Source organism: Gobius niger, assembly GCF_951799975.1.
Source record: "Gobius niger genome assembly, chromosome: 1".
Classification (NCBI taxonomy): Eukaryota; Metazoa; Chordata; class Actinopteri; order Gobiiformes; family Gobiidae; genus Gobius; species Gobius niger.
Window position 1 is genome coordinate 21,016,919 of NC_136852.1, and position 25,745 is coordinate 21,042,663.

At 40.9% G+C, this 25,745-nt stretch overlaps 2 protein-coding genes across 3 annotated transcripts in view; both read right to left on the reverse strand.

Moving 5' to 3' along the window:
• The window catches only part of maml2 (mastermind like transcriptional coactivator 2), a 39,062-nt gene extending 25,523 nt beyond the window's left edge, over window positions 1-13,539 (reverse strand). Inside the window, exon 1 of the mRNA XM_079553544.1 lies at window positions 12,434-13,539. Within this exon, the coding sequence (XP_079409670.1) occupies window positions 12,434-12,820 (387 nt within the window). The 5' untranslated portion in view covers window positions 12,821-13,539. The remainder of the gene's footprint in view (window positions 1-12,433) is intronic.
• Window positions 13,540-14,675: 1,136 nt separating this feature from the next.
• gab2 (GRB2-associated binding protein 2) overlaps window positions 14,676-25,745 on the reverse strand; it is a 30,221-nt gene continuing 19,151 nt past the window's right edge. Inside the window, exons 3-10 of one of the 2 annotated variants that reach the window (XM_079577940.1) lie at window positions 22,623-22,833; window positions 20,348-20,943; window positions 18,629-18,723; window positions 17,368-17,647; window positions 17,198-17,288; window positions 16,966-17,068; window positions 16,716-16,835; window positions 14,676-16,526 (exon numbers count right to left, since the gene is read on the reverse strand). In XM_079577940.1, coding sequence (XP_079434066.1) covers window positions 16,383-16,526; window positions 16,716-16,835; window positions 16,966-17,068; window positions 17,198-17,288; window positions 17,368-17,647; window positions 18,629-18,723; window positions 20,348-20,943; window positions 22,623-22,833 — 1,640 coding nt within the window. In that variant the 3' untranslated portion in view covers window positions 14,676-16,382. Of the gene's footprint in view, window positions 16,527-16,715; window positions 16,839-16,965; window positions 17,069-17,197; window positions 17,289-17,367; window positions 17,648-18,628; window positions 18,724-20,347; window positions 20,944-22,622; window positions 22,834-25,745 lie in introns of both variants that reach the window. The other variant, XM_079577939.1, reaches the window with a different exon arrangement.

Below are 25,745 nucleotides of genomic sequence, written 5' to 3' on the forward strand. Positions count from 1 at the left end.
GGCCTCAACAGTGTAAGGACAGTTAAAGGCTGTCTTGAACAAGTTTTTGCAAGCAGCCATCGACTGTGAGAACCAGTGCTTTACCAGTCTTTATACATGTCACAGCTGGTGTGAGTGCACATGTGCGCTCAGGTAATTAGGACAAGGCGGAAACACGACTTTCCCACAATATAATCTAGAATTCCCATACCAAGCGAAAGCTCCCGTCCCCCATCCTCCCAACCCACCCTGCCTGTTTTAAGTTGTATTAAATTTGAAATGCATCGATGGGATTTGGTTTAATATGGCGAAAGAAAATACATGGTAAACTATATACAAAATTATACCATTAATAGTTTTCTTGTTATGGATATTTTCAGCTTTACTATAACTCAATGTGAGCCTAGGGGTTAGGTCACACCGCACAGTGACATGCCTGTCCCAGTGTCACATTTTCGATTTCTGGCACACCCTGTTCACACTTCACACCATTTCATGGTTACCGTCAAATGCAAAGAAGCCTATGGGCAACAATGAACTACAATATTAATATTATTATACATAAAGGCATTTCTAAAGAATACATTTAATTATCTGAGTATGAATGCTACTTGAATAAGCCCAAGTACATTCACTGACATATGTACCACAGTTTGAGAACCACTGTGCTATAATCTAGCTGAGGCTGTGCACTCATGTCTGTGGGCCTCATGTCTAACAAAGGTCAAATTTAACCATTTACAATTAAAAGAACATTTTCTTCTAGATGTAATATAGAACTAAATAACAAACAAGCATATTATTAATAAGTAAGACAATTGACGCCATCAAGTTCAAATGATAGTTTTGATATGAATAACTCCTTCATGCACATCTGGAAACTGTTGATAAATAAATCAACCAACAGACAAACTGACAAGGGTATCAAAACCCTTCCAAGTGAAAATATTTCACAACAATTCACAGTTAAATCAATTGTGACCCGAAACGCTGGTCTTTGGGATCTTTGAAGTGGTGCCCATTGCAACAAGGAGGTGTGACTGTATACACACAACAATCACATGTGGCCAGTGCCTAAATCTCACTGAACCACACAACAGCGAGCATGTTGTTAGATTATAGCATAAAAAGTCTGTTGCCGTTGTTGCCGGATGTGGGAAAAAGCATCCAATAGAGTCTAAAAAAAGCACAGGAAGGAAACTGGGGGTGGGGTGGCAGCATGGAGAGAGAGAGAGAGGGAGGGGGAGAGAGAGAGAGAGAGAGAGAGAGAGAGAGAGAGAGAGAGAGAGAGAGAGAGAGGGAGCGAGGGAGGGAGGGAGGGAGAGAGAGAGAGGTAGAGAGAGAGAAAGTGAGGGGGAGGGAGGGAGAGAGAGAGCGAGAGGGAGAGAGAGAGCGAGAGGGAGAGAGAGGGGGAAGGAGGGAGAGAGAGAGAAAGAGAGAAAGAGAGAAAGAAAGATGGGGAGGGAGAGAGAAGAGAGAGAGAGAGGTTAGGGGGTAAGAGAGAGAGTAAGGGGGGAGAGTGGGAGTGAGAAAGGAATGTTCTCTTCACTCTCTCTTATTCCTCACTTATCGTCCGGACGCACGTATAATAACTCATTCACTTCTATGAAAAGAATGTGTATTGTAAATTGGCTGTAAGCACAAGGAAGAATAAGATATTCTTAATAACTGCTTTGAAATACAACACGTACAACAACTGTAAGAAAGTTTTGCTTGAAGAACTGGAAGGTCACCAGAATAGCATCCCACACAGCACACACTGACTTTTTACTTATTTGTTTTAGGTTTGAGAAACTTTTTTGTGCCGTGCCTTTATTGATTCAGTAACATGTCTGCCAAAAAGAGTCATGGGGCGGCCGATGATTTCATACAATATTTATTATACCGCACATGCTAAGAAGCCAGAGATTTTTTTTTTGTGTCATATCATAGTATCATATTCCTTTTCATTGATTTGTAAATCTGCAAAGCACATTTTGCTGGAATCCATCTGTAATATTTTCACACTAGAATGACTCCATGCCACTTTAAACCTCGGATTTGTGGAATTAAAATCCTCCATTTTTGTCCTGGCTTGGGACAGCAGGCAGAAAGAGCAAATCCATATTTTTGCTTGTTTGTTTGTTCCAGATATTCATTTTAAGTTTCCAAGTCAACACAAAACTCTGTCATTTACTGCTGGTTAAGTGACTTTACCCTGAATTTCACATGCGCACAACTCTCCTGGGAGAACTGTAGCAAAGAGCAGAGCCATGGTGCGATGCAAATGGAGCTGAACTCTGACACCGCCCTCAGAGTGGAGGAGAGGGAGTGAACGCAGAGAAGATAAAGTGAATGTTGTGCCTCTTTTCAGCGCTGTGCAGCCCCGGAGCCTGGGAACTCTGCAGCTTGGCCAGGCCCTGAGAAATATCCTGAGCTGTAATGTAAACATGTCTGAACTCTGATCTAGCAAAGGAACACTCTCTCTCTCTTTCTCTCTCTTTCTCTCCTTCTCTCCTTCTCTTGCAGTTCAACATGCATTTAGTCTAAGGGGTTTGCCAGTGACATCAGGAGCCCGCTTTCTCATTTCCTGTTGGGGGGCAATGACCCTGGAGAACAAGGCCTGTTTGAAGTCCCGCAAATCAAGTTGCTTTGCTCCTGACTCAACGTAAGGGCAATGCCATGGCTGGTTACATTTGAGCTTTCCAATAGTTCTAGTTGAAAAATATGTGGGCATCAGACTGTTGTTGCCTAACTCTCTTTCCTGACTATTCTTCCAACTGTTACATCATAAATAGCTCAGCTTAAGAAAAGTAAAATAACTTTCTCTTTGGTTAAAAGCACAGACAATTTCAGTAACACTGTCAATTACAGCCTGCAAGTTCCATGTGTAGGTACAGCAGGTAACAAGCAAGTAATTACACATTAAAGTGCGAGAAGGAATACACTACACATGGAACTTGCGGGCTGTAATAATAATAATAACACATGGATGCTCAAAAACATTGCATTATTCAATCACTCCATACTTGGTGGTGGTAAGCTACAATTGTAGCCACAGCAGCCCTGGGGTAGACTGATGGAAACGAAGCAGCCGGTCTGTGCCATCGGCCCCTCCGACCACCACCAACCACTCACACACGCACTACATTCGCTAGGCTTGCTGGTGTTCCCAAATGGTCTCCCATCCAAGTACCGACCAGGCCCTTCCCTGCTTAGCTTCCAAGGTCTGACGGGATCGGGCAGAGCAAAGGCGGGTATGGCCACGATTCTTCCAAAAGTGTCACCATGACTTCTTATGTTAGGGCAGTGCCATGGCTGGTTACATATCAATAAAAATAAAAAAAAACACTATGCAGCATTGGCTTTTCAGACAACACAAGACCGGAATAAACAGTTCTATCTCAAACAACTGGCAGCAGAACAAGTGGACACACACCCAGTTCTCCTGAGGCAAGTGTGATAATTAGATCTGTTTACAAGCACAGCTCCAGTCCAGGAAACTCCAGCCAGTGTATCAGGTGGCTGATGGGGCGATAACTGTGTGAACTGCCATAGATAAGCACTGTTTTGTGTTTGTCCAAGCCGGTGGTTTGGAGACTGTGGGTTGGCAGAGATGATGGTCTAGCTTCTTCAAGGCACTTATGGGTCTTACAGCTCTGGTTTAGCCGTAAGACAGGTTTATTTGTCCAACGCCTAGAGGCTCTAAAACCGATTTTCTTTGTTTACAAACAATAAGAGTCAGAGCATTATTTTATAGGCCTATTGTTAGTTGTGTTCCAAAATAATTCCTAACTTTCTGACATGTCGATTCTTCACCGGGATGAATTTTTAATTAATGGATTGACAATATACTGAAGGACAAACTAAAATTCATTCCACTTCGAGAAACCTTTATTTGAAACAGAACTTTTAGTCCTGCTTTAGGCTGTGGATTAATTCCGGTATAATCCTGGTTTCCAGTACATGGTTGAGATTTGTTGCAGCTCCAGATTAGTAACAGTTTAGAGACCCTGTCTTAATATTTAGGGGTATCTAGACCTTGATTAATTGTAACTGGTGCCAAAGCAACTAAGCAACTACATTGTGCCAAAAAGATGTTTCCTATAGGGACATTTCCTATAGACTAGCATTTAGTGTTGGAATAAAAATTGTACAACAGTCTGAGTGTTGGCATTTACAGTTCGAAAACGTCTGCCTGAAGGCAAGAGTTCAAACAGATGATGTGGGCGGTGAGAAGTGTCCGCTAAAATATTTCTTCCTTTCTGGAGGGACAAATGTCCTCTATGTATTTATGACTTGTGCAGGCTTAACCACTCAGAGCATGGCCATTGATCAAACTACCCAAACAGTGAACTATGACTCGAAGTGCACTCGAGCAGTGTGTCTCTTCAGATGACTTCAGTGGCCATAACATGCACCTGTGTGAGAGCCAGTTCCCACAGGGTTCTTGTTACCGCTGTAGGTAAAGAGAGGCACTACCCACACTCCGGCAGCAGACTCAGGCAGGAAAAACCCGACTATCCACAAAGCCAGGTGAGCACAGTCCAACAAGCCCCTCTGAAGACTTAAACACACACAGGCATTAATATGTGACCGGCATAAACTAACAAGGCTTGTCTCATTAGCAAGGATTCAGGAGCTGTGATGCATGTATTCATTAAGGATCAGGGGAAGTCTGTTTTAGATGGGGAATTCAGACTATGTGATTTGTTTATTTATGATGAATATACTACGCTTATCCAATACAAACCTAAAAGCTACTTTTTCCTGAAGCATCGCAAACTCATACAGGACAGAGAATTGTTAATATCGTATTACATTGCATGCATTTCCTCATACAATTCATTTTCACGCAGCCGTTGAATGAATGTAAAAAAAACTGATATTAATATGTTTATGATTATTAGCATGTAATTGTTGTATTATCACTAATAATGATAATAAATTGGGTATTTACTACACCTAATTAATTACCATAAATAATTCAGATGCTTTGTGCCAGTCTCAAACATTGATAAAAACAAGAGAGTGATGCGTGAAAAGTCATTTCATGCAATAAACTATAGGACAGATGATAAAAATAACGCATCATTCAGCAGTGGTGACCCCAAAGAAGAAACATGAGCAAAAGATGGTAACACTCCGAGCGGATATCATGCAGAGTTGATGTGTTCTGTGTTTTATGCATGTTTAGTGTCTTCGATTTGGATTTCTGTTTTGTTTCGGTTTGTTTATCATGTTCTGTCGTATAGAGAAAAAAAAGGAGGGGGGGGGCATTCATTTAAAGGTAGAGCTGCTTGTAAACCCGACATTGATAGGCTAATTTCCCCCCAACGGCCAAAGTATATTTTATTTATACCTACAGCAGCCAATCGGGCCGGGCCCACCTGGGCAGCCACAGACCATACAGGGAATCAGCCCTTGAAGCGCAGGATGGGATGTGCCAACTACATGGTTTTCCTCAGCTCTCTTCAAAGACACTAGCAGCATTCCCAAAGGCTACTGAATAAAACATGAAATGCATGTGCCTTGGTGAGTTCAGTGTTTTGCGTGTGTGTCTGTGTGTGTAGTGGTGGGAGGTAGGACCAGGCATTTCTTAAGACAGACAGTAGTAGAGATGATCCCTGAAAGCTTTGATTTGACGCGTATCGCCGTGGCTCAGCGGGGTGTTGTCGAGGAAACTTCCCTTTTCCTTTTATTCAGATGCCTGTCTTTGTTTGCAGTGCATGATATACAGTATTTGTGTGTGTGTATGGGTGTGTGTGTGTGTGCTTTTTGGCAGCACACAAGATGTTAAAAAAATTAACCCAAAAAAGAATAGGACGGAGTGCGTGTTTCAGCAGAAAGGAATGCAAATGTGCCCAGGTACAGAGATGGCCTAGATTCATACTGACACTGTAATGGAACAAGCTCCGACTACAGTGAGTTTAGTTACACTATAAACGGTTATAAATAACTGCATGAATGACTTAATTCTGTATATTATCATCCAAATATAGTGATTTTCAGATCCCTGTTGATATCAGTATAATTTACTTTAGAATTTCAGTAGATAACAATACATACACACCAGTTTGTTTGTTTGATCCGTTTTTATAAAGTTTTGTAAAAAGCATCACCTCCATAATGATCTATGTATAATAAGTGGAATGAAGCACAGACGATGAACAGATAAAATGAGAGTGTGAGCGTGAGTGCACCCTAATCAAAATGAGACAGATTTTTCTAATTTGTCTTCAAGTGCCAATCAGTGATGGGCACAGTATAGCATGTACTGTATGTATTTAAACAGTTGGTACGTCCATAGAATATGCATGAGGACAACTACACAAGGAGCGAGCAGAGGCTGTAATATGTGCAAGAGTAAATTTCACGAATTGCCTAAAAAAGTTTTAATTGATCATGTTAAAATAAGCTGCTTTGCTTTACTCCCACTAACAGTTTGTACTGTACATCTGTTCACTCCGAGCCTCGTCTCTGGGAAAATCCTGCGCTTCAGGAAGTGATCCATGTTTCTGCAGCTCTGAAGATATCAACAGCCACGAGGCAATGTGGGTAAACACTCTCTGCTCTGCCAACAAAACTAGTGAATTAACTACTGCGTTCTACACGATACTACAATGACATGGGTTACACCAGGGCGCTTGATTTACATGATAGATCATTTGAAAGTAGATGTTTCCCTGTTGCAAGAGCGAAGTGAATAAATGAAGTTGTGTACAAAGTGATTCTTTTTTTTCCTCACTTGAATAAAGTGGACTGCATTTCTGAGATGCCGTCCAACAGCAGGCTACAAGAATCTACATTGTACGCAGACATACAGTTTTCAAACCCCAAGACGTATCCATTATTTCTCTACTAAAGTCCTCAGAAAAGACAGGTTTAATCGCACTGGCCTAAAAAACTGAGGTGAGCTGTCAGTAAAAAGCAAACCAAGCAGTAAAGTTAGTTCCTTGACAAAAGGGGCTTAAGGCATTCGCACCAAAACAAGCCCGCTCTCTCATAAATGCAATCACTGGCGGTTGATCTGAGTGATTTGGGATCTCGATGGTCTAATTGTTTTATAACTCTTAAGGGAAGATCAAAAGCGCATTATGGTATAACAGGAAAGGTGCTTTCTCTACACACGATGCACATTTTATCTTTCTGCATTATTCCAACACTAATAAGTAAAAAATGTGGGAGTTGTAGTAACAGTAGTGGCAATTTGGAAGGGACTGCCCATGTCTATTATAACACAATGCAGTCCCAATACACACAGCCCACATAATCAGCAGTCATCTCCCTGCAGTCCCAATTCTTTCAAGGCTAGTTTGACATTGGAGAAACACACACAGGGGAGTTGCTCCAAACATTTATATGTTTCATGGCCACTACATCTCTCACGAAGGTGCTTAGTGAGCTATTTGTCATACGCATGATAATAGGCCGTGACAGTGCGGGGTAGGCTCTGAGCAGCGCAGCCATATAACTGTTTGTTAAGCCTTTTATGCCCTCTCCGGTGGATTGTTGACAGATCATATAAAATGGCTGCTGATGAAATTCAATGTTTTTACAACGTAACGCAGTTTGGTAAGCTCTGACCTAGTTTTTGGGGCTCGCAACCGTCTCCCGATACAGGTATGGAGGGAAAGACAGGAAAATGATAGGGCTCGGGAGAGGAAAGAAAGAACTTACTTTGAATTGCTTTCTGGGTGCAATTTTAAAAGTTTCAGTATGGCACAATGTCTTACCCTCTTAACCCCCACCTGACCTGAGCACATTTTGTCCAGTTTGGCTTTACTCAAATGTAAAAGCTTAATAAAAAAAAAGCAGCAAAAACACGACTTAAAGGAGCTAGATGCAAGTTGGCCATTTTTTACTCACTACTGCCACCGCAGGTCATACTTGTAACTGCACCTTCTATATTAAGGAAGTAACCACTTTTTGAGTGACAGTGCAGGATTTTAGAGGCAGTTGTGGTGAATAGGTCTGGGTTCATGCTACACCTTAGGACATGGCTGGAACATGTAGGGGGAGGAAAATACTTTAACATTTTAAAACTCTGTATAGTCCCTTTAAAGGCAACAAAAGCATGAGAAGAAAGCATCAAAAGAGACAAAAACGATTCCAAAATGTGACGATCACTTTTGTAGGCCCTAGCTTTCAAATAAGGCTGTAAGCTCCAGTCCACAAGCTTTTAGATTTGGGTAAAGCTAAACAGAAGAAAATGCGCTCGGTTCAGGCCCGGGTTAAGAGGTTTTAAGGCGGGAGGTAAGAGGTTAATACGATGTCTCATATTTTCTTTAAATTAGATACTATCACAGCAAAAAAAGTAGTAGCCAAATTGCAGTAGAGTTGAGTTTCATCACAAAGTATTGGAGATAGATTAGTCACATGGAAGAGTTGAGTATTCCAAAGGTTATGTTAGAATGGAAACCAAAAGAAAAGAAATTGGAAGATGGACAGCGAATGGAGCAAATTGAGGGAGATGCCAGAGGCCAAAGTACATGCTCAACAAAATATGCCAAAAAGATAAAGCACCATTGAGGCTTTTTGTTTTTGTTTTTATTGAGTGAGGCCACTCTAACATCTTCAGGCCAAGTCCTGTAGCACCCGATTATTGCTCCTTGATCGGGTCACTGTCTCTTTCTGCCTGGAAGCTCACGCCTGAGTGCCCATAATCACAATAGGCCCCGGTAAGGGAGGTCGGATTCTCTTGACTCATATTACAGACAACACTGATATCGATCAGGGATTGTTCCGGTTTGAATTGATCGAGGAGAGAAATAACTTTTGGTGCAGCATTTGCAGCTGATTCGATCAAGTACGCCTTGTTTTAGCCAATCACAAAGTCTCAAATCAACATAAAACAAATACATTAAATGTTTAAACGTTTTATTATGTGTAAGTAGTATTAGAAGTCAGTTAGCAACAGTGGTAAGTGGTAGTTGTAGTGATAGTAGTAGAAGCTGTAGTGTAAGTCTTTACTCTTTGGCTACACTTATTACAGCGTACTGAAGAAATATTCAGCAGGAGTAGTAGCTTTATATTTTGTAATAAGAATAATTTTGTGGATTGTGATGTTCCTCTTTCTCAGGGGATCAGATGAGTTGTGTGTTTCCAAAATGCTAAGTTTACAGAAGCATTAGAGGAAATGGATGGTGATTTTATGGATAAATACTCACTCAGCCCCCACCCTATCTTTCCCATTTCTCAGATTTCATCTAAAAGAATATCCTTTGTTAATCTGCCTCAATGCGCTGCGTTGTTAAATCACTCATAATCCATTGTGCTATTTGCCCCAGCTTCTTGGTGTACATTTCCATGGCAAATTCCAATGTGAACAGTCAATATAACATGCACAGATGTGGTCATTGTAAGAAGCGGAGTTTTTAAGGCAAAAGAATGCGCTATGGTGAACTCCAGCTGTACCCCGCAACACTTTCCTATCCACCACTAAGATTATAATTAATAATAACAACGCCCACACATGGAGCATTTTGGATATTGTGCACTTTAAATCCGTCCTGAATAAATTTGTTAATGCTAGTGGGATTGTGCCAAATAACATTTTGCATGTAACAAGGGAAATTTCTGCAAGGGCTGGTTGTTTTGTTTCATTCAATCAACACGGTTAGTGAAAAACATTAACCTCAGGGTTGATAAACATGTTTGCGGTCTTCATTTCCTCCTCGGTGCTGTGCTCATCACTTTTATGTGGGCCATGCTACTCCAAACAGCAGTAAATGTGAAAGAAAAAAAAACACAATAATAACAGCGATAATAATGTTCCCTGACCTCTTTCTCACCCAGTACAATTCATGCTATTAGTCACATAACTGTTAGTCTAAATCTGAATGAGTCAAAAAGCAATGTTTCTCTAAATGTGGGACAGGTACTACTGGTGGAACACAAAGCTTTTTGAGGTGTCTGGCTGTACAGTGTAGGCAATAGACTGCCTTGTTTTAGTCATCGGGAACCACCATCACCATTGGATGACAAGGACACACAACAGAATCTAATTTGTTAACGTGAAATATTGCACTTTCCTCACAAGCTGGATATGCATTTAATACGACTAAAAAGCTGAAATCAAAACAGAAACAATTCAATAACAATTCATTAGATATTGAAAGAAATGTTTTCTGGGAAAGATTCACAACCCAGTGAAAACGTTTCCGCAACTCACTTTTATCGTCTATATTTATCATCTATTATTGTCTATATCATGTGGGGCAAATACAAGGGAAGATTCCATATTCCAGATTAAAACTGGGACTTGCTCTTGGCCCTTATGTACAGCATGTTTTTCTTTTTTCTTTTTGCAATATCTTAAATTACAGGTTAACTTGTCACATAACATGAGTTTATGTGACATACTTGTCCTTATTCAAATAAACTTAAAAAAAAAAGAAAAAAAAACTTTAAATGGGTAGTCTCATCTGTCATGTGCACTTTAAGTACTAAGTAACTCATGCCCCTAGAGGCCATAAGTGCCACTGCAGGCGTCGTGGCATGTTGCATTTTTTCACTCATTAATTGTCAGTGAGAGTAAATACTGCGCTGACAGAAAAGACAAAGGGAGACAGGGATACTGTTTAAGTGGCGCTGGCCCGCAGCTAGCTTTGCCTGTTAGCCTGTTAGCTTCTTCTTCGTGATTCCATTAGTGTGTATTGCGCCTTCGACCCAGAGGCAGAGAAGTTGCAATTGTGATTTTCTGGTCAGAGACCAATCATCCCATTAACACCTGTATTACTCCCAGAGGGACTATATTAAGGTAAATCAGTTACTTAGTACTGCTTTAAACCTGTTTTTCCCCCAGGTACCAATATAAAGTTATGGCTTATTTTAATGATTTTGCTGACAATTTGACACAATTTAGTCCTTCTAATTAAACATGATTTTCTGTTGCTTTCTCTGTTCATTTGACTGGTTGTCTTGCTGTACAATAAGTATGGTATAGGAGCCTTTTTTTATACTATAGAATACATTTCTAATAGAGTACTTTTAAAACCATACAAACCATTCGATATACAGTACCGCTAACTAAGCTACCATAGTGCCCTGTCATGTAGTCGAGGTCATTCAATATAATTCCACTGATGACAACCAACAAGGTGACCTTTTATGACTTTACTGGAAAAATTATGGCATTGTTTATTTTTCCATCCAGAATCTCCAGTAAATCCAGGACACAAGTGACACAGAGCTGAGGTTAAACTCCTCTGACGTTCAAAATGACTGCGTGAAGTTAACAAAAGCAGTCATCCACAAACTAGTACCAAGTTACTGCACAGCTACAGTATTGACTATAATTTCAGTGATTTGTTTTGTTTTTTTATTCTGAATAAATACTTAAATTGACTAAAAAAGTAAATGGAAATAAATTCACACTTAATTTCAAAGATGTGCATCATTTTGACGTAGGAACATAGAGCTGCTGCGTTGGCAGAGGTTTGCATCTTTCCACAAGTTTGATCACATCTGCAACCACCTTTCTTGGATCAGGTGCACACACACACACACACACACACACACACACACACACACACACACACACGCGCACACACACACACACACACACACACACACACAGTAGAGATGTTTACACACAACAGAAGCCAAACATCACTGCAGCCAATGCCATGAAACACACGCATACTAAACGGATTGCGGTGCACTGCAAATGCTTCAACATTAGTGTCCTCTGTGTGTTGTTAACGTTTTAAAATACAAGACAAACAGTTATGTACAACATGTTATACATCCCTCAGACACTGAATGCATGGTGAAAATGTAAATGTGTTCCTCAAGTAATAAACTACTGAGGAATTATGCATAAAAAAGTATTTTTTCACTTCAGCCATGCTCCTTTCAGGAAACAATTGACCACATTCATTAACAATAATCGCCATGAAGGGGGTAGAATAAATAGTGATAGTATGTGTAGTTTAGTTGGAAATCCCCTAAAACAGTGCCCCAATCCCCTAGTGGCGAAACATGGGTCAAAATACACCGAATGACAGTATGTATGTGGGATGAGGTCACAGCAAGCCAACAATACTGCATTGATCTGAACTCAAGTTGAATTGGTGTTGGCAAACTGATTTAGACTATTTGTTGATTAAAAAATATATATATCAGATGAAAAGAATGGAGTAAGAGGCAACCTATAGGCTAGTTGTTTTAAGATAGAGTCAAACATATATATCACCAATACTGTTTTTAAAGTCCTGTAGACATGGTCAGTTGAAGCACCAAGGACAGCATCAAATACCATGACCATGAGATCTGCTATAGTGCTACTCATTATTGACATTGTTCTAATAAACCACAAATATTTCCCTTCCTTATGATGGTCATATAGGTTAACTCTGGATATAACCTGAAACTACTTCTGGTAGACCTATTTGTAGGTTATAACAGTATTTGCCCTTCCAGTCACCATGCATCTTTCCCATTAAAATAATAACATTTAAAAAAAACTCACCTCGTTACGCATGGAGACCTTCTGTTCACCCTCGGACCTTTTCTGCTCCGCAGTGGCTCTACTGTACTCAGGGGGTGGCTGGTTCGATGATCTGCTGCCTTTGATCTTACGATTGCCAGGTCCTTGGTGGACGATGTTGAGCAGGTGAAGAGTGTTTTCATGTTCCCGGTCTGTGGTCTCAGCCTGGCCTCGCTGGTATCGGTTCTCACAGGTTGAGTGGTGTCTTCTGCACAGCTCAATTCGGGCGCGCAGACGCTCCACGATGGCATTGTGGAGCTGTGGCACCGCGGAACCCCTGGCAGCGACAACCGGCGCAGACCCCAGCCCCATCCCTAACGTGGGTGCATATGGTCCGGCGGCAGACTGAGCTGGGGTCGCTTCTCCCATGCCCACCAGAGCGGTTCAAAGTGGTCCCCTGAGATAAGAACGGGCCACAATTTGGGCATGGATGATACCAAGAGAAGTGCGCGCAGCTATGGTCCCATGTGAGAAATCCCGACGCAACAAAATTACGCACACTATTCCCGGTTAGTAAATCTTACCACTCACTGGAAAAGCTATTGGCAAGATCTATTTTCACTTATCTGAAAGTCCAGATTGGCAATAATTCCTTGAGATGACACGATAAAGACAGGCTTTTTTCACAGCTTCAAACTATGTCTACTCTCTACTGGCAGCACAATCCCTTTTAACAAGAAACTGGATTTAGGAAGAATGCCCTGAATGATTCAAAACCATCGCACGCACAACTTCACTTCCAAGACCACGGGCACATGCTCGCGCACTTCTGCTTAACACGACTTATGAGACTTCACTACACTCCCTTTTTAACAACAATGAGACTAATCGCGGAATCGTCTTTACACCAGTCCACAAAACTTTCAGACTCACGACATTCAATACATTTTGCTCCGTTTGTGTGATGTTTCTCCTCCCATGATGATCGGATACTTTGGTTGTGAAGAGAATAACCACGTTGCGGTGATGCTCCCAGGCGTAGCACAAACCGATTGACCGTCTGAAATAGTCCATTGACAATCGCTTGTCCGTGTGGTGCACTCAGGCAATAGCGACTGTATACAGAGGCTCATTGTATGAACATTCCTCCTCTGACAGTGGCATCAGGCAGTAGCAAAGGGGAGCAAGAGCACCACCTGGTGGTGGATTGGGAAAACTGCACTTTAAGGTGGAATAGTGCTCTCCTAATGCCTTTTTGGTTGAACTATTCTTTGTTGTCCCAAATGTTATACGTAAGCAAGTATTTAAACGGTCCTTCTGTGTTTAACATATAGGTAACAAAACATATAGTAACAAAGCATAAAGGTGGGCCTATGCATACATTGATGGATGCAAAATCCGAAGCCAATTGCACATTTATAGCATAAAACTTGGCAGTTTATAATATTTCATGACTTGCATCTTGCTGCAGTCCTTGTAATTTGGCTACATTAGATTCCAGTGTTTTCATTGGGTGATTGAATTTGCTGATAGGCAACTCCAACTCTTCTCTCTTCTGCGCTCGATCAACCGATATCGACACCCTGTATGCTGCTTTTTCAAGCCCGCAGGGGGAGACAGAGTCCCAAAAAACAGAGGTGCGTAGAGTAGCCAAAAATATTTACTCAAGTAAGAGCAACGTTGTAATAAAATACTTTTACTCAAGAAGAAGTAAAACGTAGTGGCCTAAATTTATTCAAGAGTGAAAAAGTACTTGCAGAAAATGTTACTGTACTGTAAGTACTCGAGCGTAATAGTTTGACTCATGTTTCAGTAGTGTAGTGACCTACATTTTGAGAAACAAAACATGAACAGTTGTAATGTTTTCTAAGAAAATGCCATAAAAAACATAAAAAGGAATCATTTCGCATAATTAAGTAACAAAACCCAAAATACATAATGTATTTTTATGTAAATGAAGATTTGTCAATTATAGATTTACTCGAGTTACTATTTTTTCACTCAAGTAAGAGTACAGATACTTCATTTTAATATTACTCAAGCAAAAATTACAAGCGTATATGAAAAAAATACTTGTAAAATTACTTAAAAGTACACAAAAAGTTAATTGAGTGCTTGTACCTCAGTAAATGAGTACTAGCCACCTCTGTCAAAAACTAAAGTCAGTCAGAAATATGGGTCCTTGATTTATTGTTTGTCCACATTTATTCTACCATAAAACAAAAATGAATGCATTTTTGTGCATCCAAAATGAAATGTACCACATGATCATCACAAAGGCATCATTCGTCATATTGCTTTACAAAATAATGACTTTTGCATACACCAGTGTTAGTAGATACGATTTCCTTGTCTGTTTTAGTTATTACATTTTTTTTTCTTTTTTCTTTTTTTTTTACAATACCAACATTAAACCACACAATAAATAATTAAATTAACCCACAGGCAATCTGCAAATGCTTTACAGTAGGAATAGCAATAATAGTGGTTAAAAATTATCTATACAGTACGACAGACCAATTACATCTACTTTTCACATCGAGCACAACACATACGCTTCGTCTCTCAGTCTACATATATTAACACATTTCACTTCAGAGTAAATCACATCATCTCATTAAATCACAGTTCACCAGCAGAGGGGGCTATACCAGTGCAACTCAGAGTGCCAACCTCCTCAACGCCATATCACGACATTCTGAGAATTAAAAAAATCGATCAAAAGACATTTGAATAATCTTAAATTCAGCTTCACTGTTATCCATATGAATAACTTTCAGTTATGAGTAAAAAAATGATTTAAAAAATAATACAAAATATAGTATAAATGCTAGGGGGAAAAAACATTTACAGTTAAAGCCTACTGAAATAATCAAAACACCTTTGAATGGCCACGCAATATTTAATAAGAATGTGGTTCCAGCCACAGAGAAACATTGGGCTCTTAAGAAATACAAACTAGTTCTTCTTTATTATTTTCAAAACACAAAATGTGTCATGTTACCCTTCAGGCCCCCTTGAAATGCAAATAGAGGTAAAATCAAACAAGGCAATTTAGAAGCACTACAAGTAAAAAAAAAAAGTTGATTCTTTTTTGTAATCAAAAGCATAGTCTTCATTATGGCAGGTTGCATTTGCAACATAAAGTAGAACATAATGCTACAGTAGTGCACTTTTGTGAAGCATCAAAACAGTCAACAGCTGTGGTCACAGCATACAGAGGAAAACGCCTGTAGAGCAGGCTGTGTCCGATTTCATCTGAAATTGAGTGATTGATGGAGACTTATTTTCCCCATAATAAGGCATTATGGAAGGAAGACGTAGACATGTATAACACTTCTTGGTCCTCTTCCATTGAAGACAGGCTGAAACAAGATGCTATCATAACCGTTTTTTGTTTTTGTTTTCCAAGATTTGGGGATAAAAAAAACTTCACCACCATCACATTAAATGAAAGGATAATATTAACGTTTGTGTATACGATAATTGACAATCTGATGACGGCTGCACAATAAAAGCATGTTATTCTTTTTGCAGGCATGCATTACAAAGATGAAGTAACTGCCTGCAGAGAAAATAATCTCTTCATTGACAAGAGTCAGCAGAAAAAGGTAAGACAGTGCATGCCAGAATGAGTGCATCTCACTAGTGAGAGTCCTCTTAAAATATTTGTTATGGCCATCAACCATTTGGACAAAGGCATCATTAACTGAGAGAAGGATAACTACTGTATCTCACTGGATGCAAAACAAGCTGTAGCTAAACTGAGAGATTAAAAAAAGCTGTATCAGACAGATTCAGCAAAAATAGGCATTTCATACATTTTGCAATCTGCTCATGGCTAAGGAGAGGGAATGATGTAGTTATGGCTTTTTTTCTATCAGTAACTCGTTAAATTAACACCATAATCCAAGCCAACGAGGGTTCAGGTCACAGTAGGCTATAACTAGAGTCCAAAGTCTTTTTTTGCGGATGTTCCTTTACGTTATTGTCAGGACTTGACTCCCTTGGTGGGTTCAGTAGACTGGCGCACATCGGTCCACTCCTGCATCGTGCTCTGCAGGGCCTGAGTCTTCTCTTTATCCACTTGCACATAGTCCACTTTCTCATCGGAGGCCACAGAAGAAGTAGATGGCTGCACAGGATAAACACAGCAGGTTTGAATTTGGATAAGGTGTACGATAAAATAACTAGTCTATGCCGAACTATATCACTATTGCAATGGCAAAGTTTATAACTTATTACAATTATGTAGAAATCACAGTAATTTAACAAAACACAGCTTTTGGAACAACTAAAAAGTAAACTATTCTGCAGTTGTTACTTTTCTGTGAGGGCTTGGTGATCCAGGTTGGAAGTCCAGGGCTAGGTAGTCCACATTGCCACACTGTCTGGGGGCCGGACTGCTGGTACCACTCACGGCGGGGGAGGTAGACGCTGGGTTCTGCTAATGCGGGCAGAATGGACAGTTCAGACACACAGCTCACAGCGAGCAGCTTAGCATGCACATGAGTGAATCATTACAACAAAGAACACAGTGTGCTCTGATCTCCCCTGCAGCTACAGGCACTCACCATAGCTACATAATTCTCCTCACTGTCTGCAGAGTCAGTGCTGGTGATACTCTGAGTGGAGATAGGCCGGCAGTGCTGCGAGGACATCGAGTTCATGGCAGACCTGTGAGAGCAAACAACAGTTAATTTATATTTGCAATTTAAAGCCAAACAAACAGTATAATCTGTCCCATGAGTGCGCACATCAGTGCCCTGGAGTGACCATGATGCGAGTGATTGATTATAGACTCACATCGGCCGGGTCCAAGACATGGTGACTGGACTCTTAAATGGCAGCTCATCAATGATCCCACTGTTCTTTAAATCCAGAGGTGTAGGCTTCGCTATTAACAAAACAACATGAGTGTTAGAAAACTGCAAAAGAACAGTATCATATTTGGGTTTGTTGAAAAAAAAAATCACATTTTCTGTTGGGTTTGAGGTTGCGGTTGATTGGTGGTGGGGTGACATCACTGAGGCGGCCGGGCCTTTGACACAAGGAGGCACTGCTGCCCTTGCGGGCAGGTAATGTAGCAGAGAATCCTGGGAAATCAAAATGATGGGGCCCAGGGCTCATAGGAATGTAAATATTCTTGGGACTGTCTGCCTGGGCAGCGCTGAGAGGAGACGAGCCAGGATTCATCGGCACATAGTTGTCATCCGAGTTGCCACTGTCTGAGCGTGTCAAAGGTAGTTTGGTTCTCTATTAAAAAAAGAGACGTTTGTACATGTTTATGTAGAAAGGTACAACATAGTAAAACCATTCCAGACACAGCTTGACATGAAATCTATTGTTTTTTTATTCAAAAAATATAATGGAAATTTTTAATTCACTAGAAATCTGTGGTCAATAACTGCTCCAACCTTGTTGTATGGCATATTATAGTAGGGCTATCAGCCTCCCCAAAGTCGAGCACATCGCGGCCCCCCCTTATCGATCAAAAGATCCCACAGGGTTCTCCAACAGTCTGAATGCATTCTTTTCAAAGAATATGTAATGTTTTTCGTCATTAATTTCTCATAGTTTTACAAACCAATTAGCAAACAATTGTGATTATAGGCTAAATACTTACTACTTATAATTAGGCAAAGTTATTAATTTTTTTTCTTTTTTCCTGGGGCCAGCTTAGGAGGCCTCCTACAGGTTGCCTGGCTCTGCCATACTATTCCCTGTCCATTCCACTCAGGGAAGTTAGTCTGGTAATGGCGCAATTGGCGCCGTTTGAACGCGCGGGCCAAACCTGCACAGATTGTCAGTGAAATAAACCAATCAGCAATTAGCGGACGTGATGACAGCTGTAGTCCAATTCAGAAAATATGAACTGAATATAAACTCACGCAAAATCCTCAATTACTTCATCCATGATTAGTTTTGGATAATAACTTCTGCACGTGTCACTGCGATTGAACTACAACATAGCGGCACAGCGAGTGACGTAACCTTGTCAATTCTCTGTGACGGTCGTGATTGGTCCGGCCACTGTTTACCCTGTATGTCCAGACCCACCATCTTTCGCACAGAAAAGAAATGGGTGTGGTTTACCAGGCTATCCTACAGTGCCTCTGAGGCCCACCAGGGGACCCCACTTTGAGAATGGCTGCTCTAGGTTATTCATCATTACCCACTTATTAGATTTTACACATTGACGTTACAACTGAGTTGATACTATGAAGACAAACTCACCAGGTAGGAGCCAGTTGGTAGGACAGACTCTGCAGACTGGCCTGAGTTACTGAAATGTGTGTGTCGATAATGGTTGTTGGTTTCAAAGGAGGATCCTGGGGGAAGAGAAGAAAATAATCATCAGCATTGAGGTGTGCCAAAACCAGACAGTAAACAGCTCCACAAATCAAACAGACCATTACACTGCTCTGGGCTTACTCTGAGACAGTCATAATGTCGGCAAATGAGACGCCTGACATTTCGGGGAGTTAAATCATGTTTCCAATTAAACAAACAGCGTGTGATTGACTTTTCATTACATGGCTGACTGCGCTATAATTAGTCTCTGCAGCACAGGTGTGTCAACACCATCCAACTTCACTAACAAGAGTCACAGGTCAGCTCCCGGTCTGAATGTGAGTGCCAGGGACGAGCCCGGCAAAACACCAAACCCAAACAGGCCACGCATTGTGTTTCGTGAGAGTTTTTAATTGCTTATCTGTCTGGAATGAAACATGCCACACAAGTTTGTATGGTTTCAATCCCATTAGAGGCTCAATAGAACTGTGTCAGCCAAACCGCTTCTTTGCTTCAGTTCAGCTGCAAGTGATAAATCAGTGAAACGACGCAGAGAGAGGGAGAGAAGTGCAAAGTCACCACAGTAGCAAGACAATAGTGGAGGTGGGAAGTAATGAGTTATATTTAGCAGCTTTTGTATAAATTGCTCCTCTGGGAGCATTTTATTTAGCAGTAGTTGGTGACACATTATCGTTGGCTACTCAATTACATTACAAAAGTGCAGTTATAGTTCAATGTTTGTTTGGCGTGGAAATGGAACTTGAAGGACACCAGAGAGGGAAGCTTCCATTTTCTATTTAGGTTAAAGGGATATTTCAGAATTTTTGACACAGGGCCTAATTTCCTAGTTATCCAGAGTGTTGCTGATTTCTGGAGATTTTTTTTTTTTTTTTTAAATTCATGTTGTCCTTATATTTGAAGAGTTTAGTGGTGCTAGGCTAGTGCAAGGCTAGTGCTAGGCTAGCGCATGTCTATGGCAACTAGTAGCCTGCATTATAAACCTCTTCAAAATCATCAGCTAATCCTCCAAACGTTGCCATATCTGATTTGTAGAAAGCTCTTTGTGAATTCCACATGTAGTAATGCTGGCAATAGGTAAACAAACTGTAGATCCGGTAACCTCGCAGATCACTCCGCCGTAGCGAAGCTTCCAACCAGGAAGCTGATGGTGCTCCAATATCTCGTCTGGTGTTAAAAGTGATTTGCCTCAGGTGCACTGTGCTCGGCTCAGACTGTTTTTAATGCAGACTACTAGTTACCATAGACATGCGCTAGCCAAGCAGCACTAAACTCTTTAAATATAAGGGCTGCATGAATTTAAAAAAGAAATCTCCCGAAATCAACACTCTGGATAACTAGGAAATGAGGCCCAATGTCATAAATCCTGAAATATCCCTTTAAGGTTCATACAATAAATGTCTGCCTTGTCTGTGTTCATGAAAGTAAAAAAGTATATAATCTTTTGACACATACAGAAAATTGAAATTCTCACTGATGACTGTTGCAGGTACATCTGAATGTTGCCCGTCTTGCACCACATTCAAACTAAAATAATAAATCAAACGCATTAACAACACAACCAATGGGAACAGCCTGTTTCTCTGGTATGAAAAGCGACATGTGTTAAATGTGTGTTGCGGATAAGTACTAGACTTGCTGTACCTCTGTGAAGCCGGATGTTCTCCACAGCTGGCAGAGTGTTCCTCCTTGGGATGACTGACACAGCACAGGGCACATCTCCATTATGGCTTCCTACTGACTGCGGACTACCCCAGGGCGCCTCAGACCCCTGGCTGGGCTTGGGGGGCCTGGGAGGAGGAGCGCAGGACGACTCCGAACTGGACGGCGTTAAGGCGTTGTGATTTTTATCAAATGTCCGTGGGATCTGATAGAAGGAGCCAGGTGGCGTAGGGAGGTCATAGTTGTCATTGGTGCGCTCGTTTCCGTGCAGAGTGGCCAGAGCGTTGCATGGGGTTTGGAAAGTGTACACCTCTTCATTCTCCAGGTCGCTAAAGTTACTGTGGAGAGGAGCCTCTGAGCTGTACCCGCGCGGCAGCACATAGCAGGCCTCTTGAGGGGAGTCGTCATGCGCTGGGAGCTGATGTTTGCCTGGTTTGGGCAGGCTGTAGAAGCCGTGAACCTGGCCTCCCATCCCGTTCACACAGTGGGAGAAACCCTGGGACAGCTTCTGTACCGCCGAGTCACTGCCCATGAAAATGTTACTGTTGTGGCGCAGGCCCTGGGAGAAGCTGGCACTTCTGCAATAACACAGATTAAGAAGTTTCTTTAGTACAGATTAAATCCACACAGCTATTATTTATTTAGAAGTGATTGCAGGTACAGGTGAACAAAATGCAAAATAAAGTGGGACAACACGCTATAAAGAATTTGATGTGGTTTAGGGTGGGGTAAATGTCTGGCCAGTGCAAAGCGGAATAGGTAAAAATAACAATAGGAAGTCACTGTTCACTCTACAATAATTCAACCCTCCACAAGGGGGCACTGTGGATCTTCATATTGGATCTGAACTGTGAGAGACTAACAGGAAAAACACCACCACTATTTAGGTGTAGTATCTAAGTAAGGATTAGGAGCTGATTTGAATTTTGCAGGCGTGTAGTTGCATGTTCTCATATTGTCATACAGTGGCAGTTACTTTGGGTCTAAGACTTTCCAAAATGTTCTCAGTCTCAATACAGCTCCCTCAGGACATGCCTCATTTGTTGCGAGTCCTTTGTAGGACTTGACCTTGAGTGGCAAATACAGCAATCCTACATTTGACTGCATCGGAGCCACTTAGATGTGCAACGATCCAACACAGACGAAAGATAAGGCGTCAGTAATCAGCCACTTTCTTAGGTTTATATACAACTTCCGCAACTCTTTGAATCTTGGCTCTAAACATAAGAAATTCAAATGTCTTACAGAATCATAGTAATGTGATTTATATTGAAGTTAAGTTTTTCTCTTTTCCATGTCCGGTGACACACATTGATTTTTCAGTTCTTCTGTTTCTTTCGATTAACAACATTTGATGATATTTCCTGATTCTTTAGTACGTTGTTTCAGACCCTCACATTTCTTGGTAAAATGAATAATTAGCACATGTGATTTTCAGATTATGTTAATTAACAGTAACGTGGGTTTGTAGGAGAGTGATAGACGTCTGCATAAAGCTAATGAGATGGATGGAGCGCTGTCATTGGCTGTACGTGACAAGGGTCCAGCACAGCAGATTTATGTGTAAATGATGTGGCTGAGAGCAGCAGTACTGGGGGCCAGTCTAAAGCTATAAGAGTGATGAATTACGAGCACAAGCTCATTGATCATCTACTGTGCCGTTATCTGGTGAATGGCATCATTACTATAGCCGCCTGAGGACGGGGAGACCGGGCAGTGGCTACAGGAGCCGAGCCGAATCCTAATAGAAACGTCACTAGTGTTTAATGCAGGCACTTCCTTTTCTACCGCACTTACCTACCACTTATGTACCTGAGTCTGCTTGGTGCTGAAATCCTCTGTTGTGTAGTGGGAATGCCAAAGGATTTGTAACATGCTTAGTGATGAACCTATTTAGAATTGCATTGCATTGCCTGAGGTTTTAGTGACAAACACTAGTTGTTATATAGTGTTGATATCATAACTTTATTACCCTTTTAAAATAAACCTTCAATAATCAAGGACAGCTAGGACGGTCTTCTTTAAGCAGAGAGAGGTTGTGTGAACCAAAGCAACATTTGCGATGTATAACTAAATAAAGGTACTGAAAGTCAGTTTGTGTGCATGCATACACAGATAGTCGTGTGAATCTGTGTAATTTTCCAGGTCCTATGACTGGACCATCGGGCCTTGTCTGAGGAAATGCCCCAAACGTGGATGTTGACCTGGATTAAAGATAAGAGGAAGCAGAGCAGGATGCGGGGGCCTGTGATGTTACCGTGCGCTCTCAGTCTTCCTGCTGATGCACTGGTGCAGGAGGAGGTAGTCCTGGGGGGCGCTGTTGGACAGAGGTCGCACAGGCACATCGAAAGTGAAGAGCAGCGGCTGGCTCGAGTGAATGGGCACAGACTTACGGTCCCCTGAGTTGGGAGCCAGGGGCCCCGAGGCCTCCGCTCCCACTGACCGGGAGATGTGATGAACCCTGGAGTCTGCAAACAACAAAAACACACAATGTGTTGACTCTGCATTTATCTTATTCCACAAATGCACATTACACTCTTTACCAGCTCAAATCCACAATCTTGGAAATGATAGTTCATCTGAGGATTTTAAACCTTTCCCTGACCTTGGCTTGTGCTCTCTTGTACTCCACTCCTCTCACTCCTCTCTGAGATCAATATGGCACAGGGATACAAGTCTCCAGGGAGGAGAGAAAACAGCATCCCTCACATTTTGAACTAAAAGGTACAAGTGGTTCAAAATCTTTTCCAATCGGGGTCACTGTGCTTTCTTTGATTCAACTGAACTGAACATGCATTGCATTGACGGAGCAACCATTTCCTTTGATATCTGTATTGGAAAATTACAAAGAGCAGGCAAACCTAAGATTGGGAAAGTGCAAATAAACTGGGCAGTGGTCCAGACTGAGGAGGCGGTGCGGAGGGGTGTGGGAGGAGAGCGTAGGCGCCCACTGCTCTATCGACCCGAGTGCACCGCAGCAAAGGATGAGCTGGGGAAAACAAGTCCACCTCCAGCCATCGTCTGCTTTACTATCGCATTCACAGGAACATAGTACAACCATGCTAGTAGAGTATGTTCTTTATGATTTCATAGATTATACGTTTGATTATGGCAGGCTTTTACCGCAAGAGAGTCAACCACAATGCTTTTTTAATGTGCATGTGGAACCTAATCAAAGCTTCAGTGCCTATTGGTCAAACCGCCAAAAAAGACAATTGTCACAGTGAGCAGTGCCTCTTCAGATAGTGACCATTCAGTTTTAGGACATGACCTCTTACCTTCCTGTTTTGAAAGGAAACACATCCCTTTGCAAATCCAAGGACTCTGCTGCAGTAAGGTCTTCAAAAAAGAACATTTTAAAATGCCACAAATACATAAGCCAGTGGACATAGGTACAGGATGTGACAATGTGCACACACCAAATGTACTTTGATGTAGTTTATTATTGTGGGAAGGTCCAAAATCCATTATTGTAGAATAACTTTTCTTTTTGAAAGACCAATAAAATACTTGAGAAAGTAGTGGTTGATTTTGACTACCCGGAGTATAGTAATGTTTATTTTCATCTGTATTTTTGCTGTATTTAGTGGTCCCCATAAATATAGACTCTGCTGCCACACACTGTCTAAAATAAGTGGAAAATCGGTCAATTTTTTTCCTTTCTTTTTTAAATTTAATTAATTTTTCGATTACTTTTGCTCTGGTTTTGCTTATTATCAAAAATATATAAAAGTACTGCTACTGATAATAAAACAAAAACATTCAGCAAAGACAGAAAGTGACATTTTACTAAAACAATTATGGATCGCTTGTGCCACACTATCAGCACAAATCAGGTTAACGCTGGTTATGTTAATCAAATCAAATGTTAATCATTAACAAAGAGGCACATCCTCGTCTGAATCAGTCAAAGTTTGTGTGTGTGCATGTGGCCGAACAGCGTAAATGTCCAGTTATTGAAATGAGGTCACTTTCATGCCTGTGGGGTTTGCCTCTGTGCACTGGACATCGGTGAGACGACCAGGACTATGGGACCACAGGGACAGGGACTCCCCAGTCAGCCTCAATAATACCATTGTTCTGAGCACTCCCAATGTCCCTGAGCCAGTTAGACATCATCTGCATCTTCCCAAAGAGCGCAGTAAAAAGCTTTCACCCTGCACTAGAGAGCACTGAGTCTGCTAACACGGGTAGATATATTGATCTGTTATGCAGGGATACTGGCTCCTCCCACACAGAGGACATCTGCAGAGGGAAACAGCAGGCTTTAGTGCCATAGACTGGAGCACTAAGTGTAAAGCAGGCATTAGCGCACCACTGCATCATTTTAGAGAAAAAAAAATTGAAATGCCAGGGCTTTGTTGTTTGTTTTTATGAATGTCATATTCTAATTCGTTTGTTGAATTTAAAAAAATCAAGATTGAATTCACATTTTAAACATGAGCATTTACTTTTGAGAGAAGAAAATCCAGACCTTTCCATCCCAGACAGATTTAAGCATTGTTGTCAATCAGCCCAATCCAGTCGGCGATATGTAAAATCTCTACAACAAAGACCCCAAAGGAGACAAGATATTTGGTTGTTTGCGGAATATATTACATTAACTAGATATGTGCAGCTTTAGCATAACATTATTTTGAACATTTTGTCCTAATGAAGACTGATCAAAAGCTGCCGTGGCTGTCAGGTTGAGAGCACAGTGAGAGATGAGCAATGCAGTCTGCTGCTGGAACGAGCTACAAGCATCATCACTGACACTAATGGTTCTGATGATGTACGCTCCCACAGGGACACAATTACATCAACCCCATCACCAAAAGTCAAATGAAAATATTCTCTTATTGTTTTCATCAGCCATTACTTCTCCACTACATTTCAGATTCAATGTATCATTGTATACCTTGTTAGGAGAGTTCATTTTATGTTAATTTCCAAACTGGTATTAAAGGATCAGGCAACTCAAAGTGTGCGGCTCATTTTGAGAGCCAATGAAATTAATATTATTATTAATAATAATAATAATAATAATAATAATAATAATAATAATAATAATAATAATAATAATAATAATAATAATAATAATAATAATAATGATGAGAAGAAGAAGGAGAACAACAATAACATTGATAATAATGATGATAATAATGATAATAATGATAATAACAATAATAATAAACAAGAACACCCATATAGTTGATATAGAGGTATTTTGATACATGTTAACCATAATAGGTTAACATTTGAACATGTTAACCTATTATGCAGGGACAAATATCAGAAATATTTCCGAAAACCTTACATACCATAGCGTTAACTTTGTGCTGAGGGTAGCGCGCATGACTTTCTTTTGAACCATGATGCAGTGCAATGGGGTCACATA